This window comes from Raphanus sativus, chromosome 8 (assembly GCF_000801105.2).
Source record: "Raphanus sativus cultivar WK10039 chromosome 8, ASM80110v3, whole genome shotgun sequence".
NCBI classification, from domain to species: domain Eukaryota; kingdom Viridiplantae; phylum Streptophyta; class Magnoliopsida; order Brassicales; family Brassicaceae; genus Raphanus; species Raphanus sativus.
This window is the reverse complement of record NC_079518.1, coordinates 7,989,995-8,002,415: the sequence shown is the minus strand read 5'-3', so window position 1 is coordinate 8,002,415 and position 12,421 is coordinate 7,989,995. Positions and strand designations below refer to the sequence as shown.

General features: G+C 35.8%; 1 protein-coding gene and 1 pseudogene across 1 annotated transcript; one reads left to right on the top strand and one right to left on the bottom strand.

Annotated features, from left to right (window-relative positions):
* Positions 1 to 2,985: 2,985 nt before the first annotated feature.
* LOC108831054 (60S ribosomal protein L8-3) lies at positions 2,986 to 4,168 on the top strand. Its single transcript, XM_056991803.1, has 2 exons — positions 2,986 to 3,484; positions 3,669 to 4,168. Exons 1-2 carry the CDS (start codon positions 3,045 to 3,047, stop codon positions 4,003 to 4,005), a joined length of 777 nt encoding a protein of 258 aa, XP_056847783.1. The 5' UTR covers positions 2,986 to 3,044; the 3' UTR covers positions 4,006 to 4,168.
* Positions 4,169 to 5,942: 1,774 nt separating this feature from the next.
* Positions 5,943 to 11,855, bottom strand: LOC108822349 (disease resistance protein RRS1B-like; annotated as a pseudogene).
* Between the last annotated feature and the right edge of the window lie 566 nt (positions 11,856 to 12,421).

Genomic DNA, 12,421 nt, shown 5'->3' with positions numbered 1-12,421 from the left:
ACTGAGAATATCAACTGAGTATTTGATATTCAAGCTGACGTGTCATGCTGTGGTTCTTCGACTTTATGACGTGGCGGGTGACATGGCGCATCCTGGAGTGAGAGAACTCTATTTTATATAAATAGATTGCCAAAGACTGGTATCATACCAACTAATTAATAGAAGAATCCATGATAATCCATTTAATTACTGGGTTCGTTCCTGACAACAAAATCAATTGATTGGACAAGTTTAACAATAGCTGGGAAAGGTACCTAAGAGCATCTCCAACCCATAACACTATTTTTGTGTCAAAATCACACTATTTTGGTGTAATTTTAGCACTAAAAAAAGTTATTCTCCAACCACAACACCAAACTTCACACCAAAAATTATTTTATAATATTATATGTATTTATCTTTTTATTTCTCATTTATTTATTTGTAAGTTTTATTAATAAAATAAATGAATAGTGTCTTAGTAGAGTGAATAGTGTTTTAGTGTGGTGAATAGTGTTACACCAAATTTAGTGTGAAATTATAGTATTGCACTAAAATGGTGTAATTTTTGCAGTTTTATTGGAGATGGTTTTGGTGTAAAAACTACACTAAAATAGTGTTTTGAAGTTCCATTGGAGATGGCCTAATTAACTTGATGCATTTTGATTGTCCAACGGCATGCCAATGTTTGGAAAATGTTGATTTCATGTACTAGTTCTAAATTGCTTTTATTAGGTGAACACTCTGAAACTTACTAAAGTATGGTTAGGTTTTCGATGCGTTAATAATTTGAAGAGAGGGAAGAATAATGTGATGGATATGTCACAACTGGTTAAAGTGGGGCCCACTAAAACATTCTCCTTGAAATCTGTGTTTTTGAAATTATTCATCCCACTATGATTTCAGCTCCATCAATCCAGATCTTAACCCTTTGTTTTTTTTTTCTAAACTCATGAAAAATCTTTTTTTTTTCCTTCCTTTTTTCCATTTCTTTATATTTCTTTATAGCTGTTTATACCTAGAGTGCGTACTAATATTTTGTTACTTTCTCTATCTTTAAATAAATGTAATAAATGTAGTTTTGATATTTTTCACACATATTAAAAAGTGACATAAATATATACACATATTAAAAAATAATATAAATATATATAAGTTGTTATTAATACAACTCTATGACCAATACTATTTGAGATAAATAAAATTGTTTATAAAATTAATGTAATTTACGACTAATTTCACGAAGAGTTATTGGTAAGTAAATTTTCATTAACTTTGAAAATATTGAGATTCCATTGTTATTAGTTGTTAGATTTGAAAAATCTTAATAGAATTCATTGTTATTGGTTTAAAAATTTTCAAAATCTATTCAAATTATTTTATTATTCAAAAAATTTTGTTATTATTGATTCTCTAATTCTGAATAAATCTAGTGTTATTGGAAGATGAATTTTATTCATTTTCATAAATTCTTATGTTATTCAATTAGTATTTCATCGGTCTTTTTAAATTCTTGTGTTATTGAATTATGTATGAAATCATTCTACTAAAATATTTTAAATTATAATTTTAATAATTTCATTAATTTTAAGTCTATTAAATATTTGTATTTATTTAATAGAAAATTAAATTTTTATAGTATTCAAATTTTAGTAGATTAAATGGTAACTGTATTTGAAACAAATTTAGTGAAAAAATTACTATAAATATAATAACTAATTCTTAAGATTTAAGATATGATTTAAATGAGAATTCTTTATATCATTTATTTATTAGATATCTACACTAAATTTAGTGATATGATGAGAGCGACAGCTATATAGAGGTTATGATGTTGGAACATGTGGATGGGTTTACTTCATTGTTCTAGAAAAAGTGGACTAAACTGTGAAGAGAATACTTCAACGTTTGAATTATTGAGGTTTTCACAAAAAATGTATCATTTATTGTAATCCATATTATAGTTGAGGAACAATCTTTTTATGTTACAATATATTTTTATTTGTAGATCTTTATAGTGATAAAATGTGTTTTTCTTATTTTTTTGTTAGTAGATTTTTTATTCCACGTTTTAAAATGGTTTTCTCTATATGTATATGGTATGAAAATGATTATGGTTTTTATTATTTTTATCGTCAAACATTTTGTTCCTTCTTTGTGCATTTTATACAAAGATTCAAAAGTTCATGATTTTTTTTAAAACTGATTTCTATCAAATTTAATTGTATTCCTTTAAAATCTAAAATGAAAGAAATAAACAAATACATTAAAATTCTCATCAAGTGATCTAAAATAATTCAAAATCTATTATTTATGTTTTCAATTAAATTCTTTCAAATCCAATACCACTTCCTAAGTGTGAGAAAATTATCTGGAAAGTAAGTTTTGATATGTTATTTCTAATTCGATATTTTAGGTATAAACAAGGTTTTGATTTGAATCCAGTTGTTGAAATCATGAATTTACATAATTTTTTTGATGACTACACGGAGCTGAGATAGTATATTGCATAATGGCTATTCTAGTTTCAGGCAATTCTAATTAGAATATGATTTAATAGAATTTCTAAAAGCTTAAATAGAAAAGCTAAAGACTCCCTTTCCAAAAAAAAATCCACAACAATTAGATTTCATTTTCTTTATCTATATATATATACTTACTGATTCTAATTAGGTTAACGATAAGCTCATCTTTCTATCTTGAATATAGTAACACATGCGAAACAGTTAAGACTTTGTTAGAAATGTTTTGATCTCAAATTAAAATATTTAACCTGGTCTGATTCAGAAAATAATGGAGAGATATAGGTTCTGTTAAAATGCCAAAGCCTATCATGGTCTACTTCTTGATTTCTGATGGGTTTGACTGATCCAAGGTAACAAAAAAAACTTTAAGGTCTTTTAGTTAAGGCTTTAAACAGGCTTACATTAGGCCCATTTAAGATAACCCCATCTTATCCCCACTAGGGCTTTGTAAGACATTTCCACATATAAAAACCTGAGTTTTCTCTACCTCAACAACTCTTGAACCCTACTTCCTTGCTCCCGCCGTAAACTCAAAAAACCATGGGTCGTGTCATCAGAGCTCAACGTAAGGGAGCGGGTTCCGTCTTCAAATCCCACACTCACCACCGCAAGGGTCCCGCCAAATTCAGGAGCCTCGACTTCGGCGAGAGGAACGGTTACCTCAAGGGCGTCGTCACCGAGATCATCCACGATCCGGGACGCGGTGCTCCGTTGGCTCGCGTCGCGTTCCGTCATCCTTTCCGTTACAAGAAGCAGAAGGAGCTCTTCGTCGCCGCCGAGGGTATGTACACCGGGCAGTTTCTTTACTGCGGTAAGAAGGCAACTCTCGTCGTCGGAAATGTGCTTCCTCTCAGATCTATCCCCGAAGGAGCTGTCGTCTGCAACGTCGAGCACCATGTCGGTGATCGTGGGGTTTTCGCTAGGGCTTCTGGGGATTACGCTATCGTTATCGCTCACAATCCCGACAACGACACAACTAGGTTCGGTTTTGTTGTGTTGAAATGTTATGTCTTTTTGTTGTTTTAATGATTTGTTGTTTTGATAAACGGTTTAGTGTGGTTTATTGGTTTATTGATTTTTTGGTTTATTATTGGTTTAGTGTTTTGTTTTACTGTTTGTTTAGTTTCGTTCTTACGGTAACAATTTGTGAATTGATTTTGATAGGGTTAAGTTGCCATCTGGTTCGAAGAAGATTGTGCCGAGTGGATGCAGGGCTATGATTGGTCAAGTTGCTGGTGGTGGGAGGACTGAGAAGCCGATGCTTAAGGCGGGTAACGCGTACCACAAGTACCGTGTGAAGAGAAACTGCTGGCCTAAGGTTCGTGGTGTGGCTATGAATCCAGTTGAGCATCCTCACGGAGGAGGTAACCATCAGCATATTGGTCACGCTAGTACTGTTCGTCGTGATGCGCCTCCTGGGCAAAAGGTTGGTCTTATTGCTGCGAGGAGGACTGGTCGTCTCAGAGGTCAAGCTGCTGCTCTTGCTTCCAAGCAAGAATAAGGAGAGTAAGCTGCTGCATGATGAAATTATTCTCTTTGGAATTACTGTTGAGACTTGTTTAAAAACCTTGAGATTTAATTTTATGCTTTTTGAGGTCACTTTCAACTAGAATATATGTCTTCAGGTTTGAACCTTGATTTTATAGTACTTTTTTTGTTTGTTATTGGTTTCAATTTCAGTTTTCAGTTTCATTTAGCATGCCATAACAATTAGGTTCTTAAGTAAGTTTTTTTTTCACCTTTGGAATTGATTATTGTCTACATAATCCGAAGTTTCAATGACAATGTGTTAAAACACTCAGTATTTTCCGTCTTTGTGCCTACTCAACCTGTTGTCTTTTTATCAGAGATAACTTTTTCTTTTTCTCTCAATCTCTTTCATATCTTCCGATACTTCCATCTCCTCCATTTCCTGTTTTAATCTCTCTTCTTCCTTCAAGGTTACTGGTTCGTTTTCTTCTTCTGCTTCTTGACTTGCACTCCCCTCTTCTTCTTCTTCAATATCATCAACACAATGCTTTACCTTTCTTATCCAACCGTGAGGAATCTGAGATAGCCGATCAATATTCTCGAAAAGCTTTCACATATAGCTGTAAACTGGGCGAGTCCACGTCCATTAGCCCGTATCCATTTGTCCATTTATTATTTGTGGACAAAGAGTGACCATGTCCATTAGAACCATGTCCATTAAAAACCATATCCACTAAAACCCATATTTTTATGGGCTGCCATAGAGTCCATAATAGACCATATAAGAAAACTTTAGATTTTAATTTATAAGCCTATAATTATATATACAAGTTCATAAAATTAAAATTAATCCATAAATACAACAATTTTGCGGTTATGGCGGGAAAACCTGATTTTCTGGTTATGGCGGGAAATCCCGATTTTGCGGTTTTGATAGGAAAACTCGATTTTGCAGTTTTGACGGGAAAAATCGATTTTGCGGTTTTGGCCGGAAAACCCGATTTTATGGTTTTGGCGGGAAAACCTGATTTTACGGTTTTGGCGGAAAACCCCGATTTTACGGTTTTGGCGAGAAAACCCGATTTTTCGGTTTTGGCGGGAAACCCCGATTTTATGGTTTTGGCGGGATAACCCAATTTTACGATTTTGGCGGGAAAACCCGATTTTCTGGTTTTGTCGGGAAAACCCGATTTTCTGGTTTTGGCGATTTTACGGTTTTAGCGAAAAACTCGATTTTCCGATTTTGGCGGGAAAACTAGATTTCCTGGTTTTGGCGGAAAAATCCGATTTCTCTGTTTTGGCGGGAAAACTCGATTTCTCGGTTTCGGCGGGAAAACCCGATTTTACGGCTTTAGCGGAAAACTCAATTTCTCGATTTTGGTAGGAAAACTCGATTTTTCCGGTTTTGGCGGAAAAATTCGATTTCTCGGTTTTGGCGGGAAAATCCAATTTCTCAATTTTCGCGGAAAACCCCGATTTTACAGTTTGTGCGATTTTACGATTTTGACAGAGAAAATTCAATTTCCCGATTTTGGCGAGAAAACCCGATTTCTCGGTTTTGGTAGAAAAACTCAATTTTTTTTTTAAACCCTAGATTTTTTTTGTCCATTGGACAACCCATGTCCATGAAACCCAAAACCCGTAAAGACCATTTTTTAAATGGTCATCCATATTTTGTCCATTAATAACCCATGGAAAAAATGGGTGTGTCCATATTAAGTCCATTTAAATATGGACGTGGACGACCAATGGACGACCCGCCCATTTGACACCTATGCTTTCACATCTTCCGCGGGTAACAAACTTGAGCACCCAGTAAGATATAACTTCTTGAGATGAGTGGCTTTTCCAAATGATGAGGGGAGCTCCACCAAGCTTGAGCAATACTCGAGATTTTATTCTTCTATTCCAGATCCAAACTCTCAAGATCAATGGCATTTCCGATAGAAGAAGGAAGCTCGACCAAACTTGACCAAAAACTGAGATGCAATATATCAAGATTAGATGCATTCCCAATAGAGGCAAGGAGCTGCAGCAAATTTGAACATCCACTAAGATTTAATTTCTTTGAGTTTGTTCGAATTTCTAACGGATATTTGTAATTCTCTTAGGGCAGTTCTTTGGAGATTAAGTTCCTCAATATTTGGTGAAAACTCTGGGAAGCTTTGATATCATTGCAACCTGAGAGGTTTACAAGTCGAAGATGTTGTAACTGATCCGTGGCTGGAAAACTCTGCAGTTTTGTGCAACCTTCAAGATCAATTAACTGATGTTTTGAGCTTTGCAAATATCACCGATTTCAGTCAGCTGTTGGGAATGACAAAGCTTAACCATCTTCAGCATGTCAAAGGTTCTGTAAGAAAATGTAAATGATATTAGTATAAAATTGAAAAAGGGTTACGAGAGCGAATAGGAGTATGATTACAAAGGATAGTTCTCCCAGGGGAGGAGTCTTAGCTCATTAGGCAGAGACTCGAGTACTTTGGGAAGGCGGAGTCCACTATCTTTTTCGTAACTGGAACAATAAATCTTCAAGAATCTAAGGCTTAGCATATCCTGTTACTGCCTGAAGATTGAAGCAACATATTTATCACATTAGGCCACGTAGAGAGATACAAAAAAACATAGAAAGACTGCACATTTGCAAAGAAAACGAAACTAATAAAACGTGAGAGGAAGTTGAGTTTATGACAAACCATGTAGAGTTTACTGGATTCACTGCAGTGTTGAAGAAGCAGCTTAGTTTTCTCCAAAGCTTTGTCGAGCAAACATAGAGTCTGTATCGCTACGGAAGATCCGGGTCGAGCAGCTTCTATTTCAGGAAAGATTCTGATGACTCTATCAACTAAGTTCTTCAATTCTAAGCACATGGAAGAGTGCAGCTGCATCAGAGCCAACGCCATGTACAATTAAAAACCTTAAACAAAACCCCACCAGAAAAATACTATCATAAGACCAGAGATTTTGCAGATATAGAACAAACCTTGAAGGAGTGAAGCAAGTTCTCTATCAGGTTAGCTTTATCAAATATCAAAAAGTAAGAATGATTAGATTTTAAATCTCTATATTGTATACTATTATTTATGAATTGATTTTTTTTTTTTTTTTGCATTCGAGCTTCCAATGAGTTCAGAATTAGATCGGAATAAAATATATAAACTAGCTAAAAGTATAAAAACGAATATAAATTTTATTTGATTAGATAAATAAAACTAAAATTAATAAAAATAAAATTATCTAAACTCTGAAAGATATATTTTAAAATAGAACTTAATCCATAGAAATATTGTGTTATTATCCAAAATATATCTTTTAATAAAAAAAGTTAAAAATTAAAAACACAAAACATAAAACTAAATGAATCAAGTAAAATTCTTAATTTATATGATTAAAAATAGAATATTGAATGATTTCTAAGAATTATTTAATAATAATGAATAGTGTACAAAGAAATTTTCAAAAAAAAAAATATAATACAAGAATTTTCAAATGAAACTCATAAATAATAATTTATCATTATAATTTTTTAATTAGTAATGTATATATTAATAAATAATTATATACATTACTAATGAAATATTTTTAAAAACTAATCTGAGATCGAGCATAAACAATGGGACCAGAAAATGCCACTTCCGAGAATCCACTTCAGGTATATCTGCTAAATCGGATAAAGCTTGCGCCTGTTTCCGTCTATTGATCATCACCATACCTATTTTGTGGAGTAAGCCTTTTCGTACTAGAACACCGTATGGAGATATATCTGTGAGAGACTTATCGGCTAAGATCTTGAGCCCAGAACTAATTTCCAAGCTATTGCTAAGCGGTGCTAACACCTCAGCTTCATCATCATTGAACAGACATGCAATATAAAAAGATATCTTTCATTCTCGTCTAAGCCATCATATACGTCGCGAGCATTGTTATCAGAAAGCTCCTGCAGGTAATCCGACGATGAAAACGATCGATGAAAGCCATCATATACATTTCGTGACGTTGCAACTATCATCTAATAGCTTCGTCTGCTTGTTCACAGTAAAGAACTCAAATACGACAAGACCAGCCAATATGCCGGGTCATTTTCTTCACAGGTACTTGGATGAAATATCGAGATCACAGAAGACGAACTTGTGATCCTTTGAAACACCTTCTTCTCCTGGAGGCCAGCAATGGAAGTCTTTTTTCTCGCTTATGAGAGACGCCTTTCTTATCATTCCATCTGCAAACACAAGTAATGTTAAAACCACCACTAGCCTCGTGGTAATCCTTCGAAAATGCAACTTGTACTAACACGTCAAATCCACGCGTATTTCTCCAAGAAGAAGCCAGTTGTATCATCACAGAAGATCCTGATTGCATATCAAACGTTAGAATTTTTTCCCTGCAGGTGTAGGCCCAGTGAAGCTAAAAGCAAGAGATTTGTTAAGTTTCTGTTTCCGATGATACTCTCTTGCCAGACGCTCATCATTAGTCAGAGCATTCTTTACAAAAACGTTGACCCTGTGCATTCAAGATTTCAAGACCCGAGGGAATCTGTGGAAGTTTTTCTATGGCAGTGCCACCAAGATATAATTCTTTCAGGTTTCGTGGGAATCCCTGAATAACACTGAGCTTTGAGCATCCAGAGAGATCAAGAACTTGAAGAGATTCTAAATCAGCCATGTCAGGCAGACTTGTCAAATGAACACAATCTTTCATATTCAGGCGAACAAGTTTACCAAGATGTTGATTAGCCGACACGGGTTTGATCAGGCTTGTCAGTTGCTCATGTTTCAAAATATCTGAAATCCCCGGGAATTCAGATAGTAGATTGGCAAGCTCTCTGTTCAGCTTATCTTGCGGGGATAGGGTCACGGTGGATACTGGGAGTTCTCTAATACCAGTTCCCTGTAGATGTAGTTCCTTAATATTTGGTGAAACCTCTGGGAAGCTTCTGATCTCTGTGCAACCTGAAAGGTTCACAACTCTGAGATGCTGTAACTGACCCATGGCTGGAAAACTCTGCAATTTTGTACACCCTCGGAGATCTAACACCTCGAGGTCTTGAGCTTTAAGAAGATCGCTAATATCAGTTAGCTTCTGGGAATGACAAAGCCTGACCACCTTCAGCATCTTGAGATTCTAAACAAAAATAAAAATAATAATTATAATTTGAAATGGTATTCGTTTATTGGAAAAATATATAAGACGGTGGATAGGAGCTTATTTGCCTACCTTGGTTCCTCCCCAAAGTTTCTGAAGCTGACTGTAAGGCAAATTCAGTTCAACGAGGTGGCATGGGTCAAAGTCTTGTGGCAAGGATTTCAGAGGATAGTTCTCCCAGTGGAGGAGTCTTAGCTCATTAGGCAGAGACTCAAGTCCTTTGGGAAGACTCAAGTAACTGGAACAATAAATCTTCAGGAATCTAAGGCTCAGCATATCCTCAAAAGCACCAGACTTTACATCAAAGCTTAAATTAGATGCGTCCAGAAATATGCCTTCGATGTCTTCAGTGCCCTGCAACGTAAAACATCAAGAATTTTAGTTCATCTCCAAAAGTCAATAAAAAAAATTGTCCAAAAGTATTAGAAATATGCCAGACCAGAGGATGTGTATAGGTTGCATTGACATCTTCCTTTGCTTTGAGTTTTTCATCTTCAAGTAGAAATTTGATGGTCGAAGGCTCCCACAGTCTGGGACGCTGCTCCATCTGTACTGCTTCTCCGTTGATTATTTCTCTGCCGAAGTCTTGGATTATTCTATGCATTTTCACTCTGTTTTCTGAAATGATCAACAGACCCTTCTCCACAAGAGCATCAATCCCAATATGTGGAAGAAAACCACATCCCTCAAGGAGCTGCATCACATAGTCAAAATTTTCTCCATTGAAGAAGCAAGCAATGTCCAGAAAAATGTTCTTCTCCTTGTCGTTAAGTGTTTCGTAGCTACTCTTGAATAAATCATGAATCTTATATCGCGTACGTTGCTTGAGTTTGAGGAATGTGGTCTCCATTTCTGAGAGTTTCATTCCCCTAAGCTCTTTTCCGTAACAGCTGAGAGCGAATGGATTTCCACTAGCATACTTAATCACTTCCATTGACAGTTTTAGGAGTTCTTGATCCCTTTTATCTTCTCCAAATGCATGCTGTGAGAATAGCTGCAGAGCCTCATTCTCATCTAAGCTCTGAACCTCATACACATGACTGATCTGACAGTGTCGGAAAACCTGTTTATCTCTGGAGATTACGATAACTAGGCTTCCCGGACCAAACCAACGAAAACCTCTGAGGAAAGACTCGGCAAATCCAGAATTTTGCACATCATCAAGGACAACAAGAGTTCTCTTCTTGCTTAATTTGGCCCCTACTCGAGACAGTTCCTTGAGAAGTTTCCCAAAATGATCCTCCAACAAACCATAAAGTCCCTTCTCATGGAAAGCTTTGTCAAAGTGTTTGATGAAACAAGAAGCTTCATAGCCTCCAGCGATCTGGTCAAAAACTGCTTTAGCAAGTGTGGTCTTGCCTATGCCTGGCATACCCCAAATTCCTATCCGGCGGATGTTACCCCTTGGTTGCTTGCAAAGCCACTCTTGTATCTCCAGCAGCCTCGAGTTGATTCCAACTTGTTCCTTGGAAAAGAGTTTTTCATACACATCGCTGACAATCTCTTCCACGACTTGGCACTCATTACATTCCTCCCTGTTTGCAATAATAATTAGTATAGAAATCGTTACGAATGTACTATTTAAGAAAACATTAATAAAGAATACTCTTGACCAAAAATAAAATAAAATAAAGAATGCTAAAGTGCAAAAATGTTCTGGATAATTTGCATATTCAATCTATCATAGCAACACTTATTTTATTTTTAAAATACTTAAGGGATTCTAGATCCTAGGTTAGGTCTAAACAATATTAAAATTAATTAGAGCCTACCCCTAATAACAAAAATTAAACATGTGATCTCATAAACTCCTACTAGTTATCCACATGGCCAATTCCGCGCTCAAAGTAATACAAATAATTAGGAGATTCTAAGCTCGTAAAATCTGTATATAGAAGGCACCCTAACTCATACCAACAAGAATTGAACATCTGATCTCTTAGACTCCAACACTAGATATTCCACTAAGCTAACCAGTAGATATTCCACTAAGCTAATTCCATGTTCAAAGTAAATTGCCTATTGGTTTATTCATGAATCTGTTAAAATTGAAGTAGAAAGAGTTACCTAGACTGGTAAGCTGGTAATTGTATTAGTTTTTTGAGCGCGCTTATCCGATCAGCTGACTCGTGCTCCTCAGGCACCGCAACGTCTGATGGACTAATGCCGTAGAACACAGGAACCACCAGCATATTGTTTTTCTTCTGGCACTGGAGTACCATCACGAGCGTATCAAGGTACGAGGCAGAGGATAAGCAGTCCTTGGAGAAAACAACCACCGAAACGCTAGCTCCCTCTATCAGATCGAGAGTCCTACTGCAATTTACGAAAGCAGCAAAGTTTTTCCGGCGGAAATCAACGGAGAGGTGGCTGGCGAAGGAGTACTGTAACGCATCTGCGCAGTAGATGTAGACCGCGTGTACTTGCAATCCATTAGATATTCCTTGGGAATCAAGAGTGGAGCTCACCGAGACCTGGGGTTTCCAATTGGGAGATGAAGAAGACGCAATTCTTGGTTTGGATCTGAATTTTATGTAAACCATAGCAAAAATCGTGAAGAATCCTAGGGTAACAGCAGAGGTCGAAAGGAGGCAGAAAGAAGAATCCATTTGAATGATGAAAGGAGGATATCGATCGCAGAGTTTTTAAAGAAATTTGTGTGGAGGTAGAGAGGTCCCTCCCTTAGGAAGCAACCGTGACTTGCCAAATTACATAGAAGCTTCGTCGATAAGCAAAATATCCTGGTCTTCTTTTCCTTATAGGAGAAGCTTCAAGGGAAAAATGTACATTTAAATCCTCGACTATTTGAAATTAGCAAGTTTAATCCCAAACTATCACTTACATAATTTTATTCTCCAACTAACAGTTGATTTGACAAATTAGTGATCGAAAAAGTCAACTGTAAAATTATAAACGATTCTCGTTAGTTTTATATCAATTATTTCCGACATTGAATTTGAAAAATTCAGAATCTCCAAATTCAAATCTTTAACTTTGAGTGAAGACGATTTCTGGTGACGGAAAGCGGTTTCTGATGAAAAGAGAAAAAAGTCTGGTGCAATCACGGAAACAAACATCATCAGAAACCGTCTTTCCGTCACGAGAAATCGTCTTCAAAGTTAAAGATTTGAATTTGGAGATTTCGAGGTTTTCAAGTTCATTGGCGGAGATAATTGATATAAAACTAACTAGAATCGTTTATGACTTTATAGTTGACTTTTTCGGTCACTAATTTGCCAAGTCAATTATTAGTTGAGGAATAAAATCATGCAAGTGATAGTTCGGGATTAAACTTACTGATTTCA

What these genes read in the sequence shown, in the direction of transcription:
- LOC108831054 (XM_056991803.1), top strand. Translation starts at nt 3,045, where the DNA reads ATGGGTCGTGTCATCAGAGCTCAACGTAAGGGAGCGGGTTCCGTCTTC. An exon ending in CCCGACAACGACACAACTAG is followed by an intron (nt 3,485 to 3,668) that starts GTTCGGTTTTGT and finishes TGATTTTGATAG; the next exon opens with GGTTAAGTTGCCATCTGGTT.